Below are 14,183 nucleotides of genomic sequence, written 5' to 3'. Positions count from 1 at the left end.
ACTGCTTAAAGTAATGAATAACCTAATTTTTGTTTCCAAAATAAACACCTAAACTTTTTGTGAAACATTATCTATAAAAGTAACAAAATATCTACTACCTCCTACAATTTTCATATCAATGGGACTATATACATTAGAGAAAACTAACTCAATGATATTTTTTTTCTTTTAGATGAACTAGTAAAAGAAATTCTATGTTGCTTGCCATGCAAATAATCATCACAAAGGTTTAAATTCTAGATCCATGACATGAGTAGAAATCGTATTCGCGAGCAAATCTAGCATAAGTCACATGTTTTTCTAAGTTAACATGCAACCAACATTTGTTAGTATGAAAACATCACTATCACCCACTATATCTGCATAGGTGGTGTTAGCCATCTTCACTTTGCAAGAATTCTCTGCTTTATACATAGTAAAGACTTACCCCTCCTGAGTGTAGTAAGTAGGATGCTGTTGAATCAACTACACTCAATATCAGGATTAGTAACATGGCTATAGTTCTCAACAAATGAAAGTACAACAAGCTCTTTATTATCATCATCTACAGTTGCAGTGGTATTCTGATTATCTGCCTTTTTTAAATTTTTTTCATTATTCTGTTTATTTTTTAAAGCCTTGTAATTTCATTTTAAATTCCCCTCCCTACCGTAGCGATAACAACTTAATTTCCCTTTTGACTGTGACTTGCTTCTATATTTATTATGCCCCTTAGGACCTTACTTTTATTTTTACCTCTGCTTTATATGGTTGTGACAAGAGCCAATAAAGTATTAATGCCCATATCTTTCCTTTTAGTCTTTTCATCATACAGACTACCATTTATCAAAGATAAAGATAAAAAACCGGTTGGAATAGAGTTATTAAGAGACACCACCAAGGTCTCCCAACTATCTGGTAAAGAGGTTAAGAGTAATAATGCATGCATCATCTATAGTTATCTTAATAGTGCTCAATTGATTTACCAAGTTTTGAACTCACTTAAATATTATATAATTGACCACCCATTTTGTAGCTTCAAGTTCACGAGTTTTCTAATAGCAAAAACTTTATTCTAAACACTTTTTCTCTCATGAATAGTTTCCACTTTCTTCTACAAGACCCATGCATTAACATTTTTGCTTATATGATGGTAGACACTAACATACACCTATTGCCGAATAATTCCTATAACTTTTTTTTTCATTTTCTCCTTATGATTTCCTAGTTAACTTGGCAGTTCCTAATTTATAGGGTCATATAATTCTTTACAATAAAGAAAGTTCTCCATCTTTGACTTCCAAATTGAATAATTTAAGATCGACAATTTAATCATTGTACTCCAGAATTCCTCTATCTTAATTCACATAATTAATCACATACCATAAATCAATGAGGAAACCAATCAATTTGACTATGATACCACTTGTTTAAGTAAAACAATAGTAAGTAAAGAAATAATCGTAAAGTAAAGAGACATAGAATTTTATGTGGAAAATCCTCTAGTGTAGAGAGAAAACCACATGCCAAAATTTGAGTAAAATCTTCTATCAAAGAAAATAAGTACAAAATATTCTCAATCCACACTTGAGATCATCAATAATGGAGAAAATAGATAAATACCTCTCTAGTAAAACTAAATCCTTCTTGAATGACCGAACTAAGAAAACTAGAGAATAGCCTGCAAAAATTGATCCAAAATCCATTTATAATCTTTCTATAATCCTCTAAAAATAAAGCCAAAAAAAGAACCACAAGACTTTAGTCCCTCTTTTTCTCAGTTTTTTTGTATAAGTGTTGATGCGGGAGGGTATAGGGAGGATCGAATCAACTCCTAAAACCCACTCAATGTATGCACTACCGAAACTATAACCATCTAAAATAAACCTCTCCCTCTAATTGAATCTATAATCCTAAAGAAAAAGAAAAACAAAGACTAGGAAAAATAAACAATTAAAGGAAAAACACTATAAACTTACTGATAAGTTAATCCCCGCTCTTTAGCTCAACAAGATTTCTTAAGACTCTTGCTTCCTAAAGAACTTGAAGAAGCTAATTTTAGCAAAAATGCTAAAAAAGAAGAAAAGGCGAAGCTTTCAAGAATTCTCTCAAATTGATTGTTAAATGTGCTGTATTTACATCCTACGGGCAAAGGTTTTTTTATAACATTTCTTGGGCATCTAGATAAGTATAAAATCCTGGGATAATTTAATAAAATAGTACCCTATATAGAATTCTATCTAAATTTAGGATAAATACATAATAAAATTATTATTCTATCGCAAATAAATTAATGAAATAATCTTAAGAGATAGACTTACTATAAAATATTAATTAAAATATGTTAATATTTATCCCTTCTGAATTCCATGTGAAAATCAAATTAAAATAATTAGATTAATAATAAGATTAAAAATATAATAAAATAATAGCTTCAGATGACCCTAAAATTAAAATATTATATAATTAATCTTTAATTTTAATAATAATAATTAAATCATGAGGTGATAATTACCATGTGAATTTTGTGATTTTGGGTTGAAAAATCATATGGGGTATGTGGAGGAAAGAAGTCCAAAACTTACCACACACACACCTCACCCATGTGGGCTAGGGAAGCCCGCATGTGCACACACAGCTTTAGGTTGGGTTCGTACATGCACGATCTTTGGGCCTGACAACTTTGCGGCCCGCCCAGGTCTCTCCTCAACTATGCACGCGGTTGCTATTGGGCCAAGTTTTTAGTCAGGTTTCTTCTCCTTCAGGTGCGGGTCAGCTGGATTAGGCTTCAGGATGAGGGCTAGCCGTTGGGTCTTTTTGATGGGCCTCGGTTGGCCCACCTGTTGGGGCGCGCAACATGGGCCTACACATTCTTCTCAGGCACGTGGCATGCTAGGCTGCGGGTTGGGCCTAGTGGGCCAGGTGACAGGCCGGGTGACTCAGGTTGCCCGCCTGCGGGTACCTCTCCTTCGTGCGTTGTCTCAGACACACCAGCTTTGTCTTATAGGATCAATTCGATAGCCTACAACTCATCATTGTTGATGTTTCCTTGGGTTGGTTGTCTAGGCAGCCCATAAGGCTTCCCAATCTTGATGGCATTGATGATCCATCTACCTGATCTAAGCTTGCACGAATTGGATCCTTGGGCTTCATGATATTGGAACTTGTCATCGAATCTCGACTCTGTTTTCTTGGTCCAGGCTTCTCCCAAGCCTTGTGTTCGAATTGGCATAAAATCTGATGGTTGGGTTCCCAGGTAACTGGAATTCCCTCTTAGGGTCACGTCAAGTGTGGTGCAACAAAGCGGATGTAGTCCATACATGAAGAAAAAAAGGTATTTGATTTCTTAATGGGGCTTGATAATTTTTTCTCAACTGTCAGGTTATAGATATTAAATGTAGATCCATTTCCAAACCTTGGGAGATAAGCAACGATCAGCTGTGGCAACTCAAATTCGCATCATTAAAGGACCTACAACACTGGTAAGAAGGAATAAACTGAAATAATAGAAGAGTGACAATGGAAGTAGAAATTAATTACCATGTGTTCATTGTGGGAAAATTACCCACAGTAAGGAATATTTTTTTTAAGATGATGGGTTACCCATAAGATTGACACAAACCAGGAAAGAAGAATGGTAGGCAAACTGAAAATGATTAGTCTCGTGCATGTGGAACTCAATTTTAGAATGTTGTTAGAACAAGGACATCTTACAACACAGCTTTTGTTACATCAGAAGACAACACAAAATTGTCAATTCCTAGTTTTTATTTTACACAACAGTACTAGTTGTTAGCTATTTTAAAAGGCTTGAAAATACTAGAAGGTAATCCATTTATGAATATGACAACCTCCAAATTTTCGGGTAAGGAGAATGATGAGTGGGTTGTGGATACAGGGGCCACAAATCACATGACTTGTGACATGGAATCTTAGTCCAAACCTATTATTTAACCCAATATGCCACTAGTACAAATTCCTAATGGTGCAATTGTTAAAATTTCATGCCATGGGTTAAATAGACCTTGGTAACAAACTAATACTTGCACGAGTTTTAGGAATTCTTAATTTTTCTTTTAATTTACTATCTGGTAATAGATTGACAAAAGATTTAAATTGTTTGGTAGTCTTTCTGGCAGATTGTTTTGTGATTCAGGACTTAGCCTCAAGGAAGCTGATTAGAATGGGTAGAGAACAAAATGGGCTTTTATTATTTGATTTAGTTTATTGTGATATTTGGGGCCCGTATAAAATAAAATCTTATTCTGGATGTCATTTCTTATTGAATTTGGTAGATAATTTCAATTGAACAACATAGTTGTTTCTTATGAAGAATAAATCAGAAACCAAAGCATATTTGATACAGTTTTTTAATTGGGTTTATACTCAATTTAATTTTAGAGTTAAGCTCTTTTGAATAGATAACAGACTTTAGTTCACACATGATGATATAAGGAGTTATTATTTTGATCATGGAATTGAGCATCAAACTAGCTGCATATATACACCCCAATAAAATGGAGTCGTCGAGCGCAAGCATACACGATTTGTGGAGGTGGCACGTGTTTTACAGTTTCAAGAAAGTCTTTTAATTTCATTCTAGGGTGAGTGTGTCCTTAATGCAATATATTTAATCAATCACATACCACCTTTTGTTTTAAAGGATAAAACTCCTTATGAAATATTGCTGAAGAGGATAAAAGGGATACAAAATTTATGATCTTGAAAGTAAAAGGATTTATGTTTCTCGAGACATACAATTCTTTAAAAAATATTCTCATTTGCAGATTAAATATATTTGATGTTTCTGATGGTAAATTAAATGATACCAGATCTGTAATAGAGAATTTTGGGCTCTCAAAATTAGGTTTGAATCCATCTTATGATCATTGTTTAATTGCTTGTACTTCAATATCAATAGATGCTTCTTAAAAACTCGAACGAATTACTTCTACCTTGTCTTAACCACAAGTCCAGAAATTGTTGAGATTGAAAGTGTTGAAGAAAGATCATTATCTCCACAAAATTAATCACATGATGAGATTCATAATGTTAATTCGAAATCTACTCTAAGAGCATACAAATGACAAAGATATGTCTCACGTCATTTGTTGGTTGTGAGTATACTTTGCCCCCTCTCATAAATCCTACATCTCTCTCTCTTCTTCCATAAGCAAACTTGACAGTATATCATTTTTCACAATTTTTTCTTATTCAAACTTTTTTTGCTACTAACACTGCTTTTTTAGCGGCCATAACATTTAATGATAAGCTAAAATCATTTTCTCAAGCAATCAAATTTTAGCATTGGAGAGATGTAATGGTTAACAAAATTTCTGGATTGGAAGCAAATAATACTTGGACTTTAGAACCTTTACCTCCTAAAAAAGGCTATTGATTCCAAATGAGTTTATGTAACATCCAAAATGCTAATTAAGGCATGTGGGTGTCAGATACAGAAATAGGATTACGAGTGCATGATAAAATTTTATACAGTGGAACAAATTAATATAAATCCTTATATATAAGATTTTAAATTACATACATATAACTGATGATAGAAATGGCTACAAAATACAAAGTCAAAATACAAAAGAGGACAACTTCTTTCACTATGCTATTCGACTCATCAGAGTGCGGGAACGATCATGCACTCAAGTTTTATGGATCTATAGGATTCTCATAAACTTCAATATGTAGGTCAGCTGGCGGTTCCTCATTTTCTTTCTCATCTAGGACGAGGTATGGAAAGAGTGAGTTCCATATGCTCAGTAAGAAAAACAGTATTTAAATAACATCGTAAGCTTTTAAAGTTGAATTATTCTAGCATAAATACTTACCATTTGGTGACTTCGTATACCGTTCTTACACTATGAAAATAATTTATTTATTAGAGAAAATAACATGTTAATATAATCAAAACAAACACACATCATACCAAATAATAGAGAAAATAAAATAAATCATGAAATGCTCAGATTTTTATGTCATGCTTTGTGAAGTGAATACAACTTCCATATCTGAAGGCAGATATAGATTTCCAACTACCTATATAGAATGACCAGATCAGATATATCTAACGCCAATTTGCTCAGGCGCATTTTTAGCTGGCCAAACCATAGTACGATATATGACAACGACTGTACCAACCATAATGGCCATAAAAGATATTCTATAGTCACGACAGTACTTAGCCAAAGGTGACCCCTAACAAATATTTGCGTCACCACTCTCCTCAGAGGGTACACCGTCATCCACAGGGTATAGTCCTCTTACGTCTTTCTAGACTAGATGGGGGAGGGAGAAATAGATACCCCGGATGGGGTTTGGGGAACAGATACCCCTCAAACATAAAAAGACTAATGAGACACTTGATGTATTATGCATGTTAATACAGAAACATACTCAGACCATTCATGCTTCATTCTACATTTCTCTTTTTCACTTTTTTGTTTCTTTTATCTTCCGGGTAACAATACCGATTTCATATTATTTTTATTACATGCAAATCAAGTGTCTATAAATCATATAGCATGCTTGAAATAAAGAACAATTTAGCTTATTAGACCTATAAACACAAAAGTATGCAAAATAAGCAAAATCACAGATTATCAAATAATTTTCTTTTGTCTAAAAATACTTTTTAAGACATTTAAAGAAATGCTAAATTCCTTACCAAAACCTTGATAATGTCTTATACACTGTTCTTCTTTTCTTCCTCTCATTTTCTCTTTAGTTCACTTTTTTCCTTTCTCTCTCTAAGTCTTAAAATGTGGAAGAAAGAAAGTGTGGAGAAAATGGGAAGGAAGGGCCCTTATTTATAGAAATTAGGAGCCGTTGGATTTGTGCAAAATGGTAAAATTTGGTGAAGAGAGAGATGAAAAAGATACTCGACATGAAAAATGAGGGAGAAAAATCTCCTCCATCAGCGGCGAAGCCCGAGGTGATGGCGGTGCACTGTTTGAGGCAGCAATAGCCCGTCCGGCGCACTGTAAGCTAGCTTGCAAGCACACGACCCTCCCTGCCCTGCATGTTGGGCTTTGGCACGCTAGGAGCCATGCATGCAGGCCTACTGCACGCAAGCCCCAAGTGCACAGGAGCCTATTTACGTAGGTTTGTTGCACGGATAGTGTGCATACAATGTGTAGTATCCGCGCGCGAGGTGATGTATGGACGACCCCGCTTGGGCGCATTATACTCACGCAGGGTTGACCCTGCGCTGCGCACGAGGATGGGACGTGTGCGCTATGCGCATGTTCTGTGCCTGTTGTGCGCACGTGCGCGTACACAGTGAGCAGGCGCCCGCGCAGGCAACTACCCTTTCCTACTGGATTTCTCTCATTTTACTGTTTTTCCACTTAATTATAATAAAACAAAATAAATTTAATCAAAACAAAATTAAATAGAATTAATTAAAAATAAAAATTTAAATAAAATCAAAATAATTAAAATTTTTTATAATTTACGAATTATGATAATAATTTATGAAGTAAATTAAATGAGTTTAATGCAGCCTAAAGGCTCGAATAAATAGGATTTTCTAAATAAATTAAGCATAGTAATGAGCGAGGTGTTAATATCCTCACCTTAGAAAAATTTGATCCCCAAATTTGTCTCGAACAGGTCGGAAAACTTCTCACTCATCTCGCTTTCCAACTACCATGTTGCTTCTTCCAAGGTATGATGTTGCCGTAGTACCTTCACCATGGGAATCGTCTTGTTGCGCAAGACCATGTTGGCCCACCCAAGAATCTCCACAGGGGTTTCTTTATATGTCATATCAACTTGTATCTATGCGTCATTGTGAGGAATGACATGAGAAGGGTCAGGGTGGTACCTTTTAAGTATCAAGATGTGAAAAGCATCATATAAACCTATAAACTTGCGGGGTAGAGTAAGGCAGTACGCCACGGGTCCAATGCACTCAATGATCCGAAAATGTCCCACATAATGAGGGCTTACCTTGAGAAAAACTTGATCTTCCACGGTGAATTCCATGGGTCGCTTACGATTATCAGCATAACTCTTTTGATGGCTCTGGGCGGTAGCCAAATTCTTGTAGATGATTGCGACTTTCTCAATAATCTCTTGTATGAAGTCCGGTCCCAAATAGTGCTATTTTCCAGATTCACTCCAATAAGTGGGAGAACGGCAAGGGGTAATACAATACTTCATACGAAGCTATATCGATGTTGGAATGATAACTGTTATTATAAGTGAATTCGCACAAGGGAAGATACTCATACTAGTTATCACCAAAGTCAAGGACACAAGCGCGCAACATGTCTTCCAATGCCTGGATTATACGTTCTGACTGACTATTTATTTAGGGGTGATAAAAGATGCTAAAATACAATCTAGACCCTAGAGCTTTCTGAAAGCTATCCCAGAAGTGGGAGGTAAATCGAGGATCTTGATCATATACAATGGCTAAGAGAACACAATGAAGTCGGACAATCTCATCAACGTATAGGCGGGCTAATTTGTTGGTGGAGTTAGTGGTCCTGATGGGTAGGAAATGAGCGATCTTGGTAGTCTGCCAACAATGACCCAAATAACGTTCTGACCAGAATAGGTCCTCGGCAATCTTGTGATAAAATCCATGGTTACGTACTCCCACTTCTACTTAGGAATCGGAAGACCTTGTAACAAATTGCCGAGTCTCTGATGTTCTGCCTTAATCCTCTAGCAGGTGAGGTATTAGAAAAAGTAGTCGACTATATCTTTCTTCATTATCAGCCACCAGTATTGACACTTCAAGTCCCAGTATATCTTGGTACTCCTGGGATGGATGGATAGCTTAAAAAATGGGCGGTCTTGAGAACATCTGCCCTTACAGTGACGAGAACAAAAATTTTGTCCAAAAATCTAAATAGTCCATTATCTGAAATCCTAAAATCAGAAAATTCGTCAGAATAGAACTTATCTAGATTTTTGGTGAGTTCTAGGTTCGTGGACTGAACTTCCCAGATTTTCATAAAGAGATATGATAAAGCTTGGATCTGAGCGAGATAAGTGCTTTTGCCATAGTAGCTAAGGTGGAGAGATTGCATAATATCCATTAATTTTCAACTGGAGGCCATGGTTTAGGCTAACACTGCAGATTCCTTTTTGCTTAGTGCATCTGCGACTATATTTTTTCTACTGAGATGATAGATGATCTTACAGCCATAGTCCTTTAGAAGATCTATCTAGCATCTCTATCTCATGTTTAACCCTCTCTGCGAGAAAATGTACTTTAAACTCTTATGGTCAGTGTAAATCTCGAAAGTTTGACCAAACAAGTAGTAATGCCATATCTTCAGGGCAAAGATAATTATTGCCAACTCCAAGTCATGGGTAAGGTAGTTTCACTCGTGAGGTTTCAGTTGTTGGGACCCATAAGTGACTACTCTGCCATGTTGCATCAAAACACATCCCAAGCCAATATGGGATACATCGCAATAGACCTAAAATTTTCCAATATTGTTAGGAAGGATCAATACAAGAGCAAAGATGAGACGATGCTTCAATTCCATGAAGCTTTCATTGGATTCGTAATTATAGACAAATGGTACACCCTTTTGGGTGAGTCGGGTTAATGGAGCAGAAATCTTTACAAATCCATTAATGAATTATTGATAGTAACTTGCCAAGTCAAGGAAACTACGTACCTCAACTACATTAGTGGGCGGATTTTAGTTGACCACTCTTTCACCTGAAATTATATAACCAATGAAGGGAACTCGATCCAACCAGAAAGAACATTTGCTAAGTTTAGCATACAATTGGTTCTGGTGAAGGGTCTCTAACACTTCAGTCAAGTGCACTACATGTTCCTCTAGGCTCTTGGAGTATACTAAGATGTCACCAATAAAAACGATAACGTACTAATCTAGTGCGTGTTGAAAAACTCTGTTCATGAGGTACATGAAGGTTGTAGGGGCATTGGTTAACCCGAACGATATTACCCTAAACTTGTACAAACCATACCTGCACCGGAAGGCAGTCTTTAAAATATCTTCTTCCTTAACTCTCAGCTGGTGATATTCCGTCCTAAGGTCAATCTTAGAGAAGACCGTGGCTCCTTGTAGTTGATCAGAGAGGTCATCAATCCGAGGTAAGGGGTACTTGCTTTTAACTATCACTCGGTTGAGTTTTCAGTAATCCACACAAAGTCTGTGGGAACCATCCTTCTTTTTTACAAATAACACCGGAGTGCCCCAAGGACAATGGCTAGCGCAGATAAACTTTTAGGTAATTAGTTCAGAAAGCTGATTTTCTAACTCTGCTAACTTAGCATGACTTATACGATAGGCGAGCTTTGATATTGGCTGGGTTTCAGGAAATAATTCAATTAGGAACTCTATTTCTTGCAGGGGAGACAAACTAGGAAGTTCGATGGGAAAGACATCCGAAAAGTTGTAAACAATTGGTATGGAACACACAACAGGATCAACACCCATATTTCTATTTATTCAATTGTTAGGAAAATAATAACAATAAATTTTATTCCTTGTTTGGGAATCCTAAAGTTACAATTTTACTTTCACAATCGATTATTACTCTATACTTTTCTAACCAGTTCATTCCTAATATCACATTAAATCCTAAAAAATCTAACAATTTTAGATTTTCAAACACTTTTATTCTTGAAGCCTTTATCTTACAGTCTTTATAGTGAGCTTTTAATATTCTCCTAGAGGGAGTTTCTACCATTAATATTTCTGCTAAAATTTCTGCCCTAATTCTAAGCTTACAAGTAAATGCATAGGGAATAAAGGAGTGAGTAGCACCTGTATCGATCAAAGTCTTGACAAAAATATCATGGATAGAAAACATATCCTGAATAAGAACAAGAGTGGAGAGAGTGTCGGGTTCATCTAGGTGGTACACATGACCCTGTGCTACAGGCTTGGCTTTGTCCTTCGGTCGCTGGGGGCATTCTTTTATAAGATGTTGGGTGCTTCTGCACCGATAACAGACGTGATTAATGCGCTGACAGGACATGTCACCATGCGAGTGACCACAACACTGATAGGGTTGGTTAGGTCGGGTAGGCTCAGCTGTAGGTGGAGGCAAGGTAGGGAAAAGGGCAACTCTAGTTCGTTTATCAGGGTGGCTACTTATTGGATTAGACAATCTCCTTCTAGGCTGTTGGAGTTGTTGTTGCTGGGTACAGTCTCGGGTAATGCATTGGTGTTTGGCCGAGATGAGGTCTTCAGCCAACTGGGCATGTTCTAACACCTCCACATGCGAGCTGGGTCTCAGCGTCGTAACCTGATCATAAATGTCAACACGAAGGCTCTTTAAAAACTTCTTAGCTTTTCGACTTTCGGGGGTGACCATTAGAGGGGCGAATCTAGATAGTTGGACAAAACATGCAGCATAGTGGATAACGGTTAGGTTTTCTTGGCGGAGATCTTGAAATTCCTTCTCCTTCTTTTTTCGAACATAGGCAGGGAAGAAGTTATTAAAGAATGCATCCATGAAAACTTTGCAAGTGGTAGGGGTAGGTAGGACTTCCTTCTTAAGTTGCCACTAGTATTCTACTTCACTGTTTAACATAAAAGCTAATAGGGGAACTTTCTGTTCCTCAGTCAGGTTTAATACAGAGAAAAACTTCTCTATCTGTAGGATCCAGGCTTCGGCTACTAAGGGATTAGAGCCACATTCAAAATATGGCAAGTTAAGCTTCTTAAACTATGTTGTGGGAAATAGACCTTTCGGTTGTTCGATATTCTAGGGCATGAGGTGGACAAGGGTTGGCTTGATTTTATCCTACAACTGCAATCAATCCTTGAATGGCTCGAAAGAGTTCGACAAATTCAGCCTTGGTCAGGTGATCTAAGGCTTCAAGTTGCTCGGTAGCTCTATGAATGATCTTTCTCGCGTTATTCCTATAAAAGAAAGGAAGACACGAATTGGTGGTCTAATTTTTGAAAAGAGGACTTATTCTTCCTAGGTACTCCAAGGGTTTTTCTACCTAAGGTCTCAATGTAAAGGACTCGATCTGTGCTATGATACTATATGTGACATCCCAACTGCTAATTAAGGCATGTGAGTTTTAGATACAGAAATAGGACTACGAGTGCATGATAAAATTTTATGCAACAGAGCTAATTAATACAAATTTTTTATAAATATATATGTGTTCCAATTACATACATATAACTTAGGATAGAAGTGGCTGCAAAATACAAAGTTAAAATACAAAAGAGGACCACTTCTTTCACTATGCTATTGGACTCATCAGAGTGCAGGAACAATCATACACTCACATTTTACGGATCCACAAGATCCTTATAAACTTCAATGGGTAGGTTAGCTGACAGTTCCTCATTTTCTTCCTCATCTGGGTGGAGGGCATGGAAAGAATGAGTTCCATATGCTCAGTAAGGAAAACAATATTTAAATAATATCGTAAGGTTTTAAAGGTAAATTATTCTAACATTTATACTTACTATTTGGTTAATTCGTAGACCTATCTTACCTTATGAAAATAATTTATTTATTAGAGAAAATATCACATTAGTATAATCAAAACAAACACACATCATATCAGATAATAGAGAAAATCAAATAAATCATGAAATGCTCAGATTTTTGTATTATACTTCGCGAAGTCGTTACGACTTCCATCTCTAAAGGCAAACACAAATTTCAACTTATTTAGGTGGAATGACTAGATCAGATACAGATAACGAAAATTTGCTCAGGCAAAATTCCAGCTGGTCAAACTATAGTACGATTTATGACCACAACCGTACCAACCATAGTGGTCTTATAAGATATTTACAGTTACAGTAGTACTAGCCAAAGGAAACTCTTAATAGATATTTGCGTCACCATTTTTGTGAGAGGGTACGCCATCATCCACAGGGAGTGATCCTCTTACGTCTTTCCAGATCAAATGAGGAAGGGAAAAATAGATACCTCAGTTGGGGTTAGGGGAACAGATACCCCTCAAAGATAAAAAACCTAATGAGACACTTGAAGCATTATGCATGTCAATACAGATACATACTTTAGACCATTCATGTTTCATTCTAGTTTTCTCTTTTTTTTTTTTATTTTCCAGGTAACCTTACCAGTTTCATATTATTTTAATTACATGCAAATCATCAAGTGTCTATAAATCACATAGCATGCTTGAAATCAAGAATAATTAAACTTATTAAGCCTACAAACATAAAAACATGCAAAAACATATAAAATCGCAAATTATCAATTTAATATTTTCTTTTTGTCTAAAAATACCCCTTAAGACATTTAAAGAGATATTAAATTTCTTACTGAAACCTTGATAATTTCTTCCATACCGTTCTTCTTTCTGTCCTCTCCTTCTCTCTCTAGATCACTTTCTCTCTCTCTTTGTCTCATTCTTGAAAGGGGAAGAATGAAAGTGTGGAGAAAATTAGAAGGAATTGCACCTATTTATAGAAAGTGGGAGCCGTTGGATTTGCAGTAGGTGATGAAATGCAATGAAGAGAGAGAAAAAATGTTGGGTACGAAAAACAAAAGAGAAAGATCTCCTCCACCAGCAATGGTAGCGTGCTGCCCGAGGTGGGCAACGACACACTACCCAAGGTAGCAGTGGCCTCCCTGCCCGGTGCGTTATAGGCTAGCCAGCAGGCGTAATGCCCACCCTACCACGTGCACAGGATTAACCTTATGCCGTGCGCGCGGGTGGGATGTGAGCATTGTGTGCACGACCTGCGCCTACTATGGGCGCGTGCGCGTGCACAATGCACAAGCGCCCGCGCGGGCAGCCCTTTCCCGTGGGATTTTCTTTTTTTTTTCCAAAATTTGTTTTAAAAAAATAAATAATTAGACTAAAACAAATAAAATAAATAAAATCAAAATAAATAAAAATCGGTATCATTTACGAATTATGATAATAATTTGTGGAGTAAATTAAATGAGTTCAATGTGGCCTAAAGGCCTGAATAAATAGTGTTTTCTAAATAAATTAAGCACAGTGATGGGAGGGGTGTTACCTAGGGTCACATCCCGATGGGGGTCTTGAAGGCTGTCTTGTAGGTCCATAAAGCATCATCCAATTGTAGGCTCTAATCCTTTATGTTAGGATTAACTATTTTTTCTAGTATGGACTTTACCTCTCTGTTGAAGACTTCTGCTTGCCCATTGGTCTGTGGATGGCAGGCAGTGGAAATATGGTGGGTGACATGATACTTTTTGAAGAGGGCCTCCACGACTGGGTT

At 36.6% G+C, this 14,183-nt stretch overlaps 1 protein-coding gene across 19 annotated transcripts in view; it reads right to left on the bottom strand.

Moving 5' to 3' along the window:
* LOC148253354 (uncharacterized) overlaps nt 1–14,183 on the bottom strand; it is an 86,692-nt gene that overhangs the window by 16,503 nt on the left and 56,006 nt on the right. For 10 of the 19 annotated variants that reach the window (XR_015812832.1, XR_015812833.1, XR_015812839.1 and 7 more), the window contains 2 exons: nt 5,820–12,313; nt 2,450–5,711 (listed from right to left, as the gene is read on the bottom strand). The exons of 5 other annotated variants lie outside the window; for them this stretch is intronic. Coding sequence is in view for 2 of the 14 variants with exons in the window: in XM_088206416.1 (XP_088062542.1) it covers nt 5,641–5,711 (71 nt within the window). In the remaining 12 variants the exon portion in view is untranslated. Of the gene's footprint in view, nt 1–1,602; nt 1,661–2,441; nt 5,712–5,819; nt 12,314–14,183 lie in introns of those variants that run through there. 4 more of the 19 variants (XM_088206417.1, XR_015812859.1, XM_088206416.1 and 1 more) reach the window with 4 other exon arrangements.

The sequence above is a fragment of the Carica papaya genome, chromosome 6, assembly GCF_054855325.1.
Source record: "Carica papaya isolate Zhongbai chromosome 6, ASM5485532v1, whole genome shotgun sequence".
NCBI lineage: Eukaryota > Viridiplantae > Streptophyta > Magnoliopsida > Brassicales > Caricaceae > Carica > Carica papaya.
This window is presented reverse-complemented; position numbering and strand designations above follow the sequence as displayed.